Below are 19,163 nucleotides of genomic sequence, written 5' to 3' on the forward strand. Positions count from 1 at the left end.
TAGTAGGCACAGAGTCTCTGGTCCATTGCCTAGGTCCTTGATCCACTTTGAGTTGAGTATTGTGCCATGTGAGAGAGAGGGTTCAATTTCATTCTAATACATATTCATTTCCAGTTTTCCCAGCACCATTTGTTGAAAAGGCTATCTTTTCTTCAATGTATTTTTTTTTTTTTTTTGGAGAGGAGGTACTGGGAATTTAACTGAGAGGCCATCAACCACTGACATCAACCCACATTCCCAGCCCTATTTTGTGTTTTATTTAGAGACAGTGTCTCACTGAGTTGCTTAGTGCCTCACCTTTGCTGAGGCAGGATTTGAACTCATGATCCTCCTCTCTCAGCCTCCTGAGTCGCTGAGATTACAGGAATGTGCCACTGTGCCCAGCCTCCAATGTACTTTAATAGCACCTTTGTATGGTATGAGATAAGTGTATTTATATGGGTATGCCTCTGTGTCTTCTATTCTATTCCATTGTTCTTCATGTCTGCTTTTGTGCCAATACCTACCCTTTTTATAGACAATAATCAGAAACTACTTTGAAAACTATATTCCAGTAAAATAGAAAGTCATGAAAACATTAACAAATTTTTAGAGACATATGGCCTACCCAATTGAATCAGGAGGACATTCACAATTTTAAAAGATCAATTTCAAGCAATGAAGTTGAAGATACCATCAAAAGCTTACCAATAAAGAAAAGCTTAGGACCAGATGGATTCTCAGCCAAGTTCTATCAGACCTTCAAAGAAACACTAACACCAACCCTCCTCAAATTATTCCATGAAATAGAAAAGGAGGGAACCCATCCAAACTCAGTCTATGAAGCCAGTATCGCCCTGATACCAAAACAAGACAAAGACACATCAAGGAAAGAAAACTTCAGATCAATAGCATCATGAACATAGATGCAAAAATTCTTAATAAAATACTGGCAAGTCATTTATAGAAACACATTTAAAAGATAGTTCATCATGATCAAGTGGGGTTCTTCCCAGGGTTGCAAGATTGGTTCAGCATTCAGAATAATCAATAAACGTAATTCATCACATCAATTGACTTAAAGACAAGAATCACATGATTATCTCAATAGATGCAGAAAAAGCTTTTGACAAAAATACAGCATCTATTCATCTTCAAAATACTAGAAAAACTAGGGATAATAGGACTATACTTCCACATAGTAAAAGCTATCAATGCCAAGTCTAGGGCCAATGTCATTCTAAACGGAAAAAAAATTGTAAGCATTCCCTCTAAAAACTGGAACAAGGAAGGGTGCCTCTTTGACCATTTTTATTCAACACAGTCTTGGAAACCTTAGTCTGAACCATTAGACAAAAGAAAGAAATTAAAGGGATACGAATAAGAGCTCAAATTATCCCTATTTGCCAATGACATGATTCTTTATTTAGAAGAGCCAGAAAACTCCATCAAAAAGCTTCTAGGACTCATTAGTGAATTCAGCAAAGTAGCAGGATATAAAATTAATACCCATAAATCAATTGCATTCCCATACACCAATGATGAATCAGCTGAAACAGAAATCAAGAAAACTATCCCATTCACAGTAGCCTCAAAAAATAATAAAATTCTTGGGAATTGACCTAACAAAGAAGTGAAAGACCTCTACAGTGAAACTTACCCAACAATATAGAAAGAAATTGAGGAAGACCTTAGAAGATGGAAAGATCTCCCATGTTCTTGGATAGTCAGAATGCATATTGTCAAAATGGCCATACTACCAAAAGCTCCATATAGATTTAATGCAATTCCTATTAAATTCTTCATAGAAATAGAAAAAGCAGTCATGAAATTCATTTAGAAAAACAAGAGGCCAGAATAGCCAAAGCAATCCTTAGCGAGAAAAGTGACGAGGGAGGCATCATCAGACATTAAATACTACAGAGCTATAGTAACAAAAATGGCAGGAAGACTGTTTTTCGGCCTGCTGTTCTTTCCTCCTGCTGAGGATAGGAGCTTTATGTTCTGCCTATGTGGAATTTGGCAGAAAAAGTATCTCCCAGGTCAAGCAAAGACTGCTCAGAATACAGGTTCCCTAGAAGAACATCAGATCTGTTTCTTCCTCCCTGTTCTTGTTTCTTCTTCCAACCTTCTTCCTTCAACCATTCATTTTCTTGTGCTTCATTGTAAAATGGTACTTTCAATAGGATGGACATAAGGAAGAAGATGGGGAGGCAAGCAGGAGGGAAGGAAAGACAGAAAGAAGATGGGCAGGCTGGAGAGGTTGCTCAATTGTTGGGGATGTACTCAATGGTAGAGCCCTTGCCTAATTTGAGCAAAGTCCTTGGTTCTGTCTATCCCCAGGATGGGGATTGGAAGGAGGAAGATTGAACTTTAAAACTATATTCCTTCCTGTACCAGGTGCTTCACAAATTGCAAAAATGGAATCGACATTAAAATATTAGTTCACTTTGTTGCATTTCAGGATCTGGCAGAAGTAAGATTTGGGATTTTTGTATTTACTCTGGAGGAAAGCCATTTGTGGAGGGTTATAATGACATTATGACATTGTAGGGCGTGTGACTTGAGATGGACATAATAAACATATTCTAATGCAAGAGCAATTAGTTCTGTTACCTTACTCAGATTAAATGAAAATAAAGTTCTTAAAGTTTAAGTACCTCAACAATACATCCTAGTTTTCTTGATTTGTTTATTGTGTTTATAGAAATTTCAAGAAAAGTCACCTTTGACTTTTTAAGAGACACTGAGATTTCAGATGGTCTCTATGTGCAAAAGTGAGTTTATTTGCTTTTTTTTTTTTTAATTTGAAGACTGAATTGTGCCCATGAGCAAAACACATTTCACAAAGACACCTATCTTTCTGTCTATCTCCAGAATGCTCTCCTGGGGGCCACAGGTTACTTCAGAGTCCTTATAGAAATGTTCATTTTGACTCGATGCACCTCCAGCAGTTGGCTGCTCAAGAGATGATATGTGATCATTCCCTTTCTTCTGGATGGTATCGATTTCTCCTCTTTGACAGACCTGCTGAGATGCCAACTAAATGTGTTGAGGTACTTCAGTTCACACTTCTTATGTGCATTTTCATATGAGGATTGAGTCTTATTATTTACAGTTTATTTCCTATGCTGAAAGGTTAGTTTAATTATTAGCTTGAGGTAATTTGAAGGCATAGCCTAGTGTAATAATAATAGTAATGGTAATGATGTTGTCTTCTATGCACTCTGCAATATCTTATATAATTTTCATAACCCCAGGTTACAATCTACCAGTAATTATTATTTTTTCATCAAACTATTCAGGACACAGATATTCTCATGCATAATCCTTCTAGAGTCACCTAGTTAACAGTTTCCAGTTCAAAGCCAAGCTTTGAACATAGGTAGTCAGTCAGTCTACAGGACTCCTCTGCTTAACCACAGGTAACCTGCAAACAGTAAATTTTGTATGTTTTTGTGCTTTGGTTTGACTCTGCTGGCTTGAAATTAATAAGCTGACCACCTCCTATTTCAAACTGAAGAGAACCAGCTTGGTAGTGAAATCTCCAAGTATTTCCTGACCCAACATGCAGACAATGTATCTGCGGCAAATTGAATACACAGAGGCCTCTGGCCTCATCCCACTGTGACTTCTTCTGTAAGCCCACAATTGGTGTGGCCAACTTACTTTCCTTTTATTCACTTACGAACAGACAAGCATATGTTTTTTAAGCACATCCTGTTTAACTTTGTCAGATATGTTTAACTGTGTCATGAAGTTATTTTTTAAGCTTTAAAAAGTTTTTGAACTTTTTTTACATTCAGTCACACCAGATCTAATTTTCTGCAACTTTTCATTAATAACTATCATTAACATTTGTTTTGAATGCACGATATGATTTTGATCCTGACAGTGTCTTGTTTAATTATCTAAGCAAAATGACTTACTTTACAAACTCGTTTTCTTCCAAAATGTCTCAAAGAATAAGCACAAGTAAAATAAACTCCAAAGGCAGGATGTCTTAGGTGTTTTTCAGTCAACTTTCAGTCCTTGTCATGATCTTCCTTGAATTTCCATTGAGAAGTTCAGTTAGTGTAAATTGTGATTTTCAAATGCAAGTTTCCCCTAATTTATCAGTAGTCTCCATTCAGTTGAAGATGCTATCATGACATAGACATCATCTCTACTTGTGACACTTTTGACCAGTTAGACTTACAGTTCAACTTTCACTATTGCTATCACATTTTAACCAAATGATCTAAGGAATGAGACTAAGTCTGAATCTCTTAAAACTAAACTTATTTCCTCAACCTCCCCAGTTATAGGATCAAAATGGAAATGAAGGATGTGAACCTGACATTTATTTTGCAGCTCATGCATTTCTTGCACTGGTGGACATGATCACCTAGGTAACCTCACTTGATCTACTGAGGCTTTGAGGTTACTTTTGTTACTTCATTTTAAAGATGTGCACACAGGCAGAGTCTGAATCACATAACTGAAGTCATTACCTGGGAGGAGGCTGTACAATATGCAGTATCTCCCTCAGCATGAGCCCTTTCCCCAGTCACAAGTCTCCAACAGAGTCCAGGAATAAGCAAGTGTTCAGATGTGATAGGTAACTAAGACAGACTCTGTAATTTTCAAGAAATGCATCCATGTCACACTTGTCAAGTTACTAAAGGTATTTTCATCACTCATGATTTTCCTATATGTAATCTCATTGCATTAGGTGTGATTTTATTCTTAAAGTTAATTTTTAGTTTGACCTAGAGGACATGAAGCTACTGTTTAACACTTGATGTGAGACCATGTCATTCAGGATTATGTCTCAGAAGAAGATTTGTTTTGCTTATCAGTATACACACTTTGCAAATTATGCAGAAGCAGAAATTATTTTTCTGTTTAAGCTGTAGTGTAAAAAGACCTCAGAAAAGACATTCATATTTTAAAGACATTCTATTTTGACTTGTGCCATTGTAGCCAAGTCTCTTTTCTCTTTTTTGCTTATTTGCTTGTCACTTTGTGACATTTAATTTACAAGTAGCTAAAAAGTCAGAATTTTAAAATAACCTTTAAGAAAATTGGATGAAATTCACTACATTCTTAAATATTTGTGCTCTTTTTCTTTGGCTGAACTGATCATTTGTAGATCACAGAATCTCACCCAACTGTAAAAACAAAATGGTTTTTCTGTGCCCTGTGGAGAAGAGTTCCTTGTCCCAACCTCTTATTCCCTTTTTGAACCAAGGATTTAGAGCATTCAAGTTAAGACTCAATAGTATATTATTTTTCCTTACAGGAAAATATAAGTCTATTTAAATAAATTTCTATTTGTGAATTTAAAATAATACATGTGTATTCTAGAATGCTAAGGAAATAAAGAAAGGATAGAAATAGAACAGCGCTTATTCACAATCTATCAACACATTAATAACTATCATTAACATTTGCTTTTCTATTATATATATATTGTTTTGTAGGTTATGCTTTATGTTCAAATGTGTAACATGCTTTTTCTTAGTTATAGCTATAGGATTAGTATGTTCCATTTATAAATTCTTTACATCAGTTTTAAAGCAATATTCGGTGATAAGAACATACTATATGCACTTATGTGATTGCCCTATATGTGCACATTGAGAATTTTGCCATAATAATTAATTCTACAATTTTAGCAAATGTACATATAATCTTGTCATCATTTTAGTATGTTTAGTAAGATTTACTTTTAAATGTAAGATTGGTGAAGACTAATGTCTTTTTGAGGCTTTGATATATACATTATTTAAAACATAGCATGGTGGTACAAGTCTGTAATCTCAGAGATCCAGGAGGCTGAGACAGGAGGATCACAAATTCAAAATCAGCCTCAACAACTTACTGAGGTCCTAAGCAACCTAGTGAGACCCTGTCTCAAGATAATGAAAAGTGTTGGGGTAATGAAAAGCTTAGGGGTAAAGCAACCCTGGGTTAAACCCCCAGCACCTAAATAAAAAATATATAAATATATGAATAAAACATAATGCTAATTTTTAATTCCCACATAACTAGATAGATATGCCTTTTCCAATACCAAATATTCTAATGCATTAGACATCTGTATTAGTTTTTGTAAATTGTGTATTTATGGTCATAGAATTTTTAGATTACATTGCTTCATTTACACTTCACTATAGCACTTTGGGTGGGAACTACTATCCCTTCATACAAAAGAGAAGGACGTTGAGTGTCTTGTCCAAGGTCATGAGTTCAGTCAGTTCTTCCCAAATAATATACAGTTTCTTCTTATTTCTTCTTCATTAGTTTTCTATTTTTCCACCTGTGAGTAATTTATACAGTAGGCTTCATGTGAGCTTTTTGCTTCACATTTTTTCTCAAATTACCAAATAGTTTTTCCATCATTAGATTTTGAACAATGTCTTCCTTCTCCTCTGATTTTTGTTGCATCTTGAACTCTGCATCAGCTTCTTACATATAATATTCCCATCTATTTTGTAAGAAATTTCCAAGACCAATTTTTCTTTGTGAAGATTACTTCAGATTGATTTACCTTGTTTTAGAAAGTTCATCAAGCTATTTTAGGAAGTTATCTGACAAAGAATTTCTCTTTTTTACAATAATGTAACAAATAGAATCAATCTATTTGGTTCAAATTTACTATTAAAGCAGTAAATCAAAGTATTTGTAGTAAATTAATATTAATTTTTCTTGTGTCGTATAGGTACAACTGATTAATTTTAAATGATTGATAATTTAATATTTTAAATGTTGTTTTGAAGAAATGCAAAGTAATTGCTGTACCTGTATGAAAATAAATTGTATTTTCAATTCTTGTTTTCTCTGATGCAAAAGATGAACCACTGTGGAACTCAGGCCCCCATCTGGCTTTCTCTAAGAGATTCAGAAACACTGCCTTCTCCTGGGGAGATAAAGCAACTGACAGCTTGTGCCACGTGGCAGTTTTTGTTTAGCACTACAAAAGACTGCTGTCTCTTTCAAATCCCAGTGTCTGTACGAAACTGTGGGCAATTTTATGTGTACTTACTACAACCCACTCAGGGATGTATGGGCTATTGTGCAGAAGGTAAGAAAACAGCAGTAATACACATGAGCTGCTAATCATGGAACTGTGGGTGGGTGCATTTGGGCTTGTCTCTGGACGGGTGGTATGGAGCTATTGCAAATCGCAGTAACAGACTTGTCTACCGTTTTCACAAAACTGAATCTAAATTTGGTGTTTACTTTGGCCAGGTTCATTTAGGATTCTTGGCCAAGATGTTAAAGTGCTCAAAACTATATACTGATGTGTATCAAAGGAGGCTCCTGACCTTATTCCCCCTGCACATAATTATTGAGTGTGTTAAAAATTCATTGATTTTCTTGCACTCTTCCCCTCTTTAATTAAAGGATGGAGGATGCTGAGTTATTAAAATCTGGATTTTATCTCATTTTATCTCACCAATAGTTATTGACTGTTTATCCAGTTCCAGCAAGTATTTTAGGCTGTAAGGTCACAGTGCTGAATAAGACAAATGAAATCTTTGTCCTCATGAAACTTAGATTCTGCTGAAATCCCTCAGACAATATATAAAAATAAAATGGGTATATCTTAAAGAATAAAATGAATAGCCATTCACTATATTAATTAACATCCACTTACTATAAATATTCATTTATTATACAAGTATATGATTAGAGAAATAAATATAGGAAAGAAGACACAGCTTTCTTAAAGAAGAATTGTGAATAATATTTTTAGCTTTTATTCTACTTAGAAGATGGAGCTTGTTTATTCTCATTTTAACTGTGGGACAGACTTTGTGACTTGCTTGCAAATAATAGTGTATGGAAAGGAAAAAAAATCATAATTTTACAGTGAAGACATTTGGCAGGTCCTACATTTGATCAAAATCAACATCAGTAGTGATAAAGCATGTGGATATCATGTATCTCCTGATAACAGTCATTAAAAAGGGTGCTACTCTTTTTTGGTCTTCTTCCCCCAAATCCGTACACCAAGTCTAATCATGAGAAAATTTATATAAACTCACATTAAAGAACATTCTACAGAATACCTGAATAGTATATTTTTAAAATGTCAAAATTATGAGACACCAAGAACAAGTGAGAAGCTGTCATAAATTAGAAAAAAACATGACATATAATTTAATATGATATCCTGGATTGGACACTGGAACAGAAAGGGCAATCAGTAGGAATCTTCAGTTTATTTAAGAGGCTAAACCTAAAGTCAACTTCTTAGCTTTGATAAATGTATCATGGTTTTGTAATATGTTAACATTTGCAGAACATAGATAAGGGATGTATAGAAAAGCTCTAGGTTACTTTTTAAAAAAAATTAAAATATTTAATTTTTAATTGTAGTTGGACATAATTTGTTTTATTTATTTATTTTTATGTGGTGCTGAGGATTGAACCCAGGGCCTCTCATGCGCTAGGCAAGTGCTCTACTGCTGCTGAGCCACAACCTTAGCCACTCTAGGTTACTTTTTAAAATGTTTTGTTTTGTGAGATTCTAAAGTTATTCTAAACTAAAACATTGATCAAAAAACAAAAATAAACTATTTTGGAAATTAATATGGTATAAAATAAAGAAAACTGGTGCATGCAATAGGAATGGGTTGGCATAGGGATGCTATTATAAAGGATACCTGTGGAAATCTCTGAACAGCTGATGAGTTCATCTGAATGAGGCAAATGGCAGTCAAGAAAAAAATATGGGGGTAAAGCATTCTCAGTAGAAAGAACAGCAAATGTAAATGTCCTCAGCTGGGTATGAAGATAGAACTGATGGAGGAAATCAAAGAACTGATGGAGGAAATCTGGCCACGAATAGAGCAAGTGGATTGTCTTAGGAGATGAGGTCAGAGAAGCAAGAAGGTGGTGGTAAATGTAGGGTCTTCAGTTCATGGTTAAAAACTTATATTGAGTCATAACTACAGTGTAAAATCTTAGGGACTTTTAAAAAGGTGAGTAATACACTCTTGGGATTGAATTTAAAATGACATTCCTCCTGCAGAAAGATGCCTGTAGGCTGTTGCATTCATTCCATAGAGAAATGGTGGTGTCTTAAAGGGGACAGGGGTGGAAATTCTTAGACTAGGTGTCATTTTCAGACAGACCTGGTGAACTGGATATGGGAGAAGGAAAGAGGAATCAAAGACAAAAATCTAGGATTTTTGCTTGAGTTACTGAGGCTGGGGTGTAAATATTAGATTGTGAAGAGAGGGTAATTAAGTTCTATTTGGTCTGTTATCCAAGAGGAGACATGACAGTCACAGATGAAGAATTCACACCAGACTCATGAGTCTGACTCTGACCATGATGTTCACTAAGGATGTTGTGAAATAGAGACCCTTTTTGGAGTGCCCAGAACATACTAATGTAAAGCTCACCAAAGATAATTGAGCTTAATGAAACACTGTTTCATTTTTCTGTCTACTCAATTATGACTTAGGAACTCTTCCAAAAGAGATAATGTGTCCTTTACATCAGGATGTCATGACTTGGTATTTTGAATAAAAAGAGATTCAACAAATGATAACAGTGTTTAATAGAACTAGTGGCATAACCCTTCAGATGCAAGAAGCTCAAAACAGAAAGACACTACATCATGGATTTTTTTTTTTTTTGGCTTAGATTGGTTAGACAATGATGAAGCTGATAAATTGGGGATTTATCCTGTACTCTCTCTAGAAGGATGGATGTTCTCATGTATCACTGATTTGGAAAAGAAACTAACCTGCAGTGTGTTATCTGGGCCCAACCATATCACATGTGGGAGACTGAAAATGCTGGGAGATACTATTGCAGATCAGAGTATTTAACTTATGTAAACATTTGATTCAGCAAATAGTATTTAATTATGTCAGTAACACAACACATACGTATTTTAGAGTCCCCAAACTAACAAACCCTAAATAACATACATGCAGCAAAACAAATAAAATAGTTATTCAAGTATTAGAGTAGTTAAAATAAACCCTTATTTTGAGTTTTAATAACCAAATTAGCCATACTAAATGTCCAATCTCAAAAATTATTTTACTGGGCTGGGAATATAGCTCAGCTGGTAGAGTGCTCCCCTAGCATGCACTAAGGCCCTGGGTTCAACCCCTGGTCCCACAAAAAATCATTTTACTCATTATAGATATAGAATATGAACCAGTATTATTAGGAAAAAGAGTTTCTTTAAAGTTTCTATCATCTTTAACCTCATGAAAAACTATTTCTTAATGCCAGCATGAAGAGTTTTCTTAAGTATTTATTTGTATTGGCAGTGCAAAAATAACAGTTTTAATATTTTGCAGGTTTGTAACTCTTTTTTTCCATAAAAACCATGTCAAACATCCCAGTTTCCCATTATATTTTCACAGTCATATTATTTTCAAAATTTCTTGTGAATATATCATCACTAGTCAAAACTTCTAAGGAAATAAGGCATTATTGTCTACACAAGAATAGAGACTGATTTATGAAGATAATATTATAGAAATATATTCTTATTTTGTTTTGGGGAATACATGAAAACTTTTAGTAAATGAAATAATTTATATTTATTTTGTCATTAATTTCCCATAGTGGTCCCTGACTTCACAGCACAAAATATTTGTGCAGTTAGTAATTACTATTAGTAGCATGAATGGAAAGACTAAAATTTGCTGTAGAAATGGAGGTAAGGGGAGAATGTAATTTGCAATGCCATGTCACTAGAGAAAGCCTTTCCTGATGAAATGGCATTGGTGCTGAGAGCTGGAGGGTAAACAGTTCATGGTCAGAGTGTAAGGGGAAAATCATGCCAAACAGCAATCACAGCAAGTGACAAGCCCTAAAGCAGTAAGTGTACTGTGCACAGACTGATAGCAGGACAGAGATGTTGGATCCAGTAAGTACGGCAGAGCACAGACCTGTATGAAAGGGCAGCAAGGCCTGATCATTGAGGGACCTCTGCACTTTGTTCTGCCACATTGGATTTAAAAGCAAGATCCAACTATAGGCTATCTAGAGAAATACTTCATATATAAAGAAAAATGGGTTTAAAGGTATAAGGATTGGGACTGGGGTTGTAGCTCAGTGGCACCTTGTACCTGTGAGGCACTGGGTTAGATCCTCAGCATCATATAAAAATAAATTAATAAAATAAAGGTATTGTGTTCATCTACAACTAAAAATAAATTTTAAATAAAAGATATAAGGATAAAAGATGTACTTAAGTAACACTTATCACAAGAAATCTAGAGTAGCTATATTAATATTAGACAATGTAGATTACAGGCCAAAGAATATTACCAGGGAAAAGAAGGGTCATTTCCTAAGGATAAAATGATCAATTCAATAAGAGGACATACAGTTCCCATTGTATGATGATGATGCACCTAATGACAGATTCTAAATATGTGAAGCAAAACTGATAATTTTATAAACAGAAATGGGCAAATCTATAATTATTATTGGAAATTAACATCCATCTGCCAATAATTAATTGAGCATATAAAAACAGAAATAGCAAAAATGGAGATTAGAATAACTCTGTCAATGAACTTGATAGAAATGATATTTAAAGAAGACTTCATTCACACAAACATTCTTTACAAGTGGATATGAAGCATTTGGCATATAAAACAAATTCTGAGCTCTAAATTAGAAAAGAAAATTAGAGAAAATTAGAATACTAGGAAAATTTGAAGCTAATTAGTGTTAAAACCCACTAAACATCTATAATGAAAGACAAGAGTCATAAATTCAGTATCTGTTTATATAATAAGAGACTAAAAAGCATAAATGAGACTCAGAGCAAAAAGGTGAAAGGAAATGATCAAAATAGAAAGCAATGAGATACAATAAAGAAAATGCAATAAAATCAAAGGATGGATCTTTTGAGAAGTTCAATAAAATTAACAATTCTCTGGCCAGTCTGATCAGTAAAGAAAGACAATATTGGGACTGGGGATACAGCTCAGTGATAAAGCCTAGCATGTACAAAGTCCTGGGTTCAATTTCAGCACTCTACATGCACATCCTATTACCACTACCACCAACAACATCAACAACAACAACTACAACAAACACAGTACCATGAATAAGAGAGGTGATTAAACTACAAATTCTACAACTACAAAAGCTAAAACCAAAAAAGAATTATTATGAACTACTCTGTGCCAGTACATTTGACAACTTAGATGAAATAGACAAATTTTTAAAAATATGCTGACAGTCAAAAGCCATTAAAAAATAAACTTATAACCTTAATGGTCTTATATCTATTAAATAAATTATATTTCTAGGGGCTGGGGTTGTGACTCCATGGTAGAGTGCTTGCCTAGCATGTGTGAGGCACTGGGTTTGATCCTCAGCACTAAATAAATAAATAAATAGATAGATAGATAGATATAGATAGATAAAGGTATTGTGTCAATTTACAACTAAAAAATAAATATTAAAAAAATAAATTAGGGCTGGGATTGTGACTCAGTGGTAGAGCGCTCGCCTCACATGTATGAGACCCCGGGTTCAACTCTCAGCACCACATAAAAATACATAAGTGAAATAAAAGGTATTATGTCCAACTATAACTAAAAAATAAATATTTTTTTAAAAAAGAAATTATATTTCTAGTTAAAACTCATCCCACAAAGATGAATTGGCCCAGATGGTTGTCATCGGGAATTTTGTAAACATTTAAGGAAGAAATAATACCATTTTTGCATAAACTCTTCTGCATAAAAGAAAAGGAGCTACTTCTGAACTTCTGTGAAGACAACATACTCTAAAACTTAAACCAAACATAGATATACAAGAACAGGAAACTCTAGAACAATAACCTCATGAATATAAATACAGATGAAATGATCATCCATTTTCAAAAAACTCCAGTGGAATCTATAAAATAGCTACCAGAGTTGAGTTTAACAATGTTGAAGGAAAAAAGATCAACACGTGAAAATCATTTGCATTTTTATAACAGTAATGATTATTCAGAAATTTCATCTAACTTACCAATTATAAACCAAAAATCATGAAACACTTTGGAATCAATCTGACAAAAGATGCACAAGACTTTTATAGGGAAACCTATAAAACTTTGCTGAGAAACATAAAAGCCTAAGTTAATAAAGAGAGAAACTATTATGGATTGAAAGGCTCATGTTAATGTGCTAGTTCTTTACAAGCTAATTTGTAGTTCCAGAATGTTCCTAATAAATATGTCAATAATTTTTCTTGTGGAAATTGACAAATTCATTCTAAAATTCACATGACAACACAAAATAACTGTAATACTCAAAACTAGTTTGGTAAGGTAATAAGTTGAACAACTTATACTACCTGACTTTCAAACTGATTCCAAAATAATAATAATGTAGACAGTGTATATTTACAGCAGGATAAACAGGTAGATGAATGAAAAAGAATAATATCCAGAAAAGAGCAACACAGTTACTTGATATTCAATACAGGAACATAACCAGTTCTACAAAGAAAGAATTGCATTTTCAACACAAGCAAAAATATGATTGTATGCGAGAAACTTAGTTCACATCTCTTGTCAAAATACAAAAAGAAATTACAATTATCATAGACAAAACCGTAAAAGCTAAAAATATAAATCTTCCAGGGAATATTTTCACTTTCAGGTGAAAATACTTGTAATCTTAGGTTAATCAAATATTTCTAAAATACAAAACTAACATTGTTAGCTACAAAAACCATAAATTGAACAATTATGAATAAAGTTGCTGTAAATATCTTGCTCAAGTTTTTGTGTAAAAATAAGTTTTTAACCCTCTGGGAAAATGCCAAGAAGCACAATTGCTGTATTAGTATAAGAATATACTTAGTTATACATCAAACTATCAAACTCTTTCAAAGTTACCATACCATTTTGTATGTCCAACCAGTAATGTGTGAGAATTCACATCCTCATCAGTGAGTTTCATTACTTAATAATGAAGATTCAAATTTAGAAAACAAGAAACAAAATTATGACTGTTTTGAAATATAATTCCTTACTTCCATTTGATCTTATCTTTGGGGAAAAATTTTTATTATGAAAAAAATAAACCCAGAGAGAACAACTAAGAAAATCTGTCTTAGTCATTAAAACATACTTCTCCAAGGAATTGTCATCTTAGCTATATGTAGATTTATATCTTTATGCCCAGTTAAATATAAAACCTTAACTTTTTGCAGCTATTTCTGATGCAAAACTACACACATGTGGACCAGAAGAAATAGAAATTGGAGGGGATTGTGTTGGTGAGTATAAAATTTTGTGTTTAATAATGTATTTATAAACTATTTTTAAAAGTACTTATTTTGGGGACTTTAAATGTTGAATATACTAACATTTGACAACGCCACAGTCTGGTACATATCAAATATAAAAAGCACTTTATTGTGCTTTTAAGATACATTCCTACCTAGAGTTGGCAGAAGTACAAAGAATTAAGGAAGCAAAATGTTGGTAGAATTTTTTTATGAGAAAAGTTGGTAATTTATCTCAACACTTTTAAAAATCCACATGTGTTTGTGCTTCAATTCTTACTTCAAAAAAATCTATCTTCAAGATCTATTCAAGGACATGTGCATGCCCAGTATTTATAAGAGGCCTTTTTTCTAATAATGGTAAAATAAAGATGCAAATATATAATAACCATTGATTGGCTAAAAATTTCTGATGTGCAGGCAATTACAAGAGATTCTGCAAACACCATGAAAATGTAGAGGTGTATTCTTTGACATTAGTAAAAATTTATGATATATTGTAGCAAAGAAATCACATTATGCAGTATAATCTGCAGTACAATTTTCTCTTCTATGCTTGGAATGGAACCATCATTTGACCCAGTTAAGGACTTAAAATCAGCATATTACAGTGATGCAGCCACATTCATGTTTATAGCAGCTCAAGTCACAGTAGCTAAGCTATGGAACCAACCTAGGTACTCTTCAATAGACGAATGGATAAAGAAAATGTGGTATATATACACAATGAAATAATGCTCAGCCTTAAAAAGAATGGCTTTATGACTTTTGCAGGTAAATGGATGGAACTGGAGACTATCATGCTAAGTGAAATAAGCCAATCCCCCCCAAACCAAAGGCCGAATGTTCTCTCTGATATGTGGATGCTAACACACAATAAGTGGGGGAGGATAGAAGTTCATTCAATTAGACAAAGGGGAATGAAGGAAAGAGGGAGATGGGAAGAGGAAAGATGGTAGAATGAATTGGACATAACTTTCCTATGTCTATATATGAATACACGACCAGTGTAACTCCACATCATGTACAACCACAAGAATGGTTATAATAAGTTATATTTATTAGAATAAGTTAAACTTCATATATGTATAATGTATTAAAATACACTCTACTGTCATGTATACCTAAGAAGAATTTTAAAAAATTTTGTTTTCTGGGAAGATTGCATTTGTGACAAACAAGTTTTGAAAGTTAAACACCAAAGGTATTACTGGTAGTCACTATTTTTCTACTCCATTCAGTCCATATTTTTTCTTTGCTATTTTTGCTTAATGTTTTAAAGTTATTTTAAATATTAAGAAATTGCCTACTTATAATATTTTTTAAAATAAATCACTCTAAAATAGTCCAAATAACAAAATATATGACATATGCCTACAAGATGGGCAAAAATTAAAACATTTGTTCAAACATTAGCCTTTTCATGGGACCTCTAGTCAAATTAGTGAGATAAAGTTGACATATAATTACTATTTCTAACAAAGGTGATTTATATGGTGAAAAAAATCATAATGAGATCAAATAAATCAGGATAGATATAATGTTCAAAGTGCTAGGTCTAAAAATTAATTTGGTTTGTCTTTTAAAAATCTGTTACGTTGTGTGCATGTATTAACATGTAACAACAAATCCCACCAACAAGTATAATTATAATGCACCAATAAAAAAATTTAAAAATAAATAAGTAAACAAAAAAGTTATTAAATAAAGCACTAAATTGGTGTTCCAGGGACTGTTCCAATTGCAAATAGATTTTCCAACCTCCTTTTCTTATATTCTCTAAATAAATTGTTATTATATATGAAAAGCTGTTTAATTAGGTCCTCTGATGTAAATTCATAAAAGAATAAAGCAATATGCCTTAGTAGCAGTAAGCATCAAGTATAATAATTTGGCTAATCTGCATAGTAGGTATGGATTTTCTTTATGATGTACTTACAGTAAAACACTTTTCTTCCTTCAGTAAAAATAATTTTCAGCAAGTTGTTGTGCTATTCAAAATGTTTATGCAACTAATTGGGAAATATATACTATACAAAATTGTATATAACTTGGGGAAATAACACAAGAGTGAAAATATTTAACATAAGTTTGCTGACTTGGCTTATATTTGAAATGTTTCTCAAAATATTTGTTAATTAATTTGAAAACAATTTATTTATCATTGAAACTTTGGAATAGGATACCTAACAAAATATGATATCTAACAAATATCTGAAAGTATATTTTCTCTAGAGAAGAGACCTTAAAAGAAGGACTCTTGGAATTTTCTAAAATCTAAATGACAGAGTTGAAAGACTGGTTTTTGTGGTTGTCATAAAATTCTAACATATATATAACAAAAATTATTTGCACATTTCAGAGTAGTTTTAAAACCTATTTTAGAATTTATTACTCAGAAAAATAAAACAAAATTTATCACTCAAATATTTTTAAAAAAATAAAAAATAAAAACCTTTCAGATCCTCCAATTTAATTTTGCAAATACCCAGAATTAAAATATAAATATATACTCTTCATACGAGTTCCTAGAAAAAAATTTTCAAATATTAGCCTCATAAAAATGAAAAGAATAAGACTATTGTTTAGCACTTGATATATTTCACTGACGGTACAATCACTCCCCAGTGAACAGCTCTTTCAACCTAAAGTGATGAAGAGTTGCTTTGTGAGAGTACATTATAAGAGTAAAAAAGAAAGTCATTTAAGTTTACATTAGTGACTACTTTATAACAAGGAATTATAATGTATTAAACCTGAACTATGTTTGTTATGTCTTTTTAAAAAGATGATTGACTAAAATATTGTAAATTACTTTTATTTTCAGGAGCCAGACATTTTGGGAGCAAACATTTAAAATGCAATAATATAAGCTTGATGATTTAAGGTGCCCTGCTGTCAATCAATACTTATGTGATTGTTTGTCAATGTGAATGTGCTGCTTTGTTGACTACTAGATAATAATCATTTTACTGAATTTATTTCCTTTTTTAAAGATAAATCCTGAAGTTATAGCCTTTTTGTGATTATTTCATTCTTCAAGATGCTCAAGTAGAAATGATGCTTCTTCTCCCACCAGGTCAGCTGTCGGCCTCATTTCCACCTCCACCTCCAGGAAGGCCAGAGGTTGTGGTGGAGCTGATTGAGTCCAGGCTCTTCTGTAGGTGTGCTTTTGATGTTTCCCCTACAAACAGATCGGTGGGATTTCTCATAGCTTGGTCTAGGCTTTCTTCTCAAGAAATCAAAGAGGAGCTGAAACAGGAGACCACAGTTCAGGCATTTTCTCTTTTAGAACTTGATGGCATAAATCTCAGACTTGGAGACAGGGTATGTTAACAAAAACTGGATTTGATTTTCTTTTCATTAATGTATTAATTGTTCAAACAATATTAATTGTGTATGTATATATATATATATATATATATATACACACACACACACACATACATACATATATATATATAGAGAGAGAGAGAGAGGGAGTAGATTCTTGTCCCCAGAATAGAAAACACTAAGGCTTTCCTTCTTTTTTTTCCTTTAGCAATCGTGCCAATTCTAGTGATATCTAGATGACTCAGTAACATAGTCTTAGTGACTACATATGAATATCTTTTTTAGCAACATGCTGATTATTATCAAAGAGTCTCTGTAACTGTATGTCTTTTCTGGGTTTTAAAATTATATTCTAATATTTTGGAAAACAATGCTTTAATTTTTTCAGTGATGAAATTATGTTTATCTACTTTCAAATACATCTTAAGTAAAAAGGCTACGTGATACTTTATGTTGAGATTTGAATGAGTAATATTTTATAATGAAGAATTTTTTTAAAATTTCAGGCAAGTAATTAAATTACTCAGTTCTTTTATCTGCTGTGAACTATCTACCAAGAATTAAATTAAAAATTTAAAGATAATAATAACACATTTTTTCTTTTTTTTTTTTTACTAAATGGTTATTTGTTAACTGTATTTATAGATATTCTGTAGTGCATCCATCTTTTTCTTGGAGAAACCACATATACAAAGTTTAGCCATCGAAAGCCAGGAATTTTTTGCAGGCATTAAGGTATGTAGCAGAAGGGATGAATCAGAAAGATTATTCTTCTGGAACTAATTCCCCACTTTGTGATCTTTTCATAAAGGTTTCTGGCTGAATCTGAAAGGTAAGACTCAGTACTCTGTATTTTTGAGAAATAACTCCAACAATTCTAATGCACAACAAAATTTGAGAATCCCTGTTAATGAACTATGGTTGATATGTACAGATGCTCTTCAACTTACAATGGTATTACCTTCCAAGGAACTCATCACAAGTTGAGAAAAATGTTAAGTCAAAAATGCATTTAATACAGCTAACCTGCCTAATGTCATAGCTTAGCAACATAGTAAATTGTAGGGTATTAGTTGCTTTCCCTCATGATTACATTGGTAACTGGGAGTTGTGACTCACTGCCACTGCAGAGCACAGGCATATTGCTAGCCTGGGAAAAGAACAAAACTCAAAATTCAATGTGTGGTTTCTATCTAATGTGTGTCACTTTTGAACCAACGTAGTGAACATATCCTAAGTTGAACTATCATAATTCAAGCTCTTGTGGATTTATTTTTAAAGAAATAGCTCTAAATGACTAAAAAAAATAAATAAAAATTTAAAAAAAGAAATAGCTCTAATGAAAGTTTAGGCTGTATCCCCATAATTCAGCCTGTCATTTAACTAAAAATTAACATATCAATATTTAGTTATTGTGCATTTTTGAAGTCAGGTACCAGGCCAAGATTATGGATTGCAATGATTGAGCTAATTTAACAATGCAATATATTTAATTATTGCTGGTAGCACTAGGGTCTAACAGGTGAGCAGAGGTGACAGGAAATCAGAAGTGGTGGAAGGCATGGAGCAATATCAAGAGGTCC

The 19,163-nt window shown here is 32.9% G+C and overlaps 1 protein-coding gene and 1 long non-coding RNA gene across 2 annotated transcripts in view; one reads left to right on the forward strand and one right to left on the reverse strand.

Moving 5' to 3' along the window:
* LOC308643623 overlaps positions 1–19,163 on the reverse strand; it is a 738,763-nt gene that overhangs the window by 427,805 nt on the left and 291,795 nt on the right. The gene's annotated exons all lie outside the window — the stretch shown is intronic.
* VWDE (von Willebrand factor D and EGF domains) overlaps positions 1–19,163 on the forward strand; it is a 66,548-nt gene that overhangs the window by 3,597 nt on the left and 43,788 nt on the right. The window contains exons 2-6 of the mRNA XM_081285119.1: positions 2,857–3,035; positions 6,817–7,048; positions 14,173–14,238; positions 17,327–17,574; positions 18,226–18,315. Coding sequence (XP_081141245.1) covers positions 2,857–3,035; positions 6,817–7,048; positions 14,173–14,238; positions 17,327–17,574; positions 18,226–18,315 — 815 coding nt within the window. The remainder of the gene's footprint in view (positions 1–2,856; positions 3,036–6,816; positions 7,049–14,172; positions 14,239–17,326; positions 17,575–18,225; positions 18,316–19,163) is intronic.

Source organism: Spermophilus citellus (assembly GCF_964194105.1).
Source record: "Spermophilus citellus genome assembly, chromosome: 3".
Classification (NCBI taxonomy): Eukaryota; Metazoa; Chordata; class Mammalia; order Rodentia; family Sciuridae; genus Spermophilus; species Spermophilus citellus.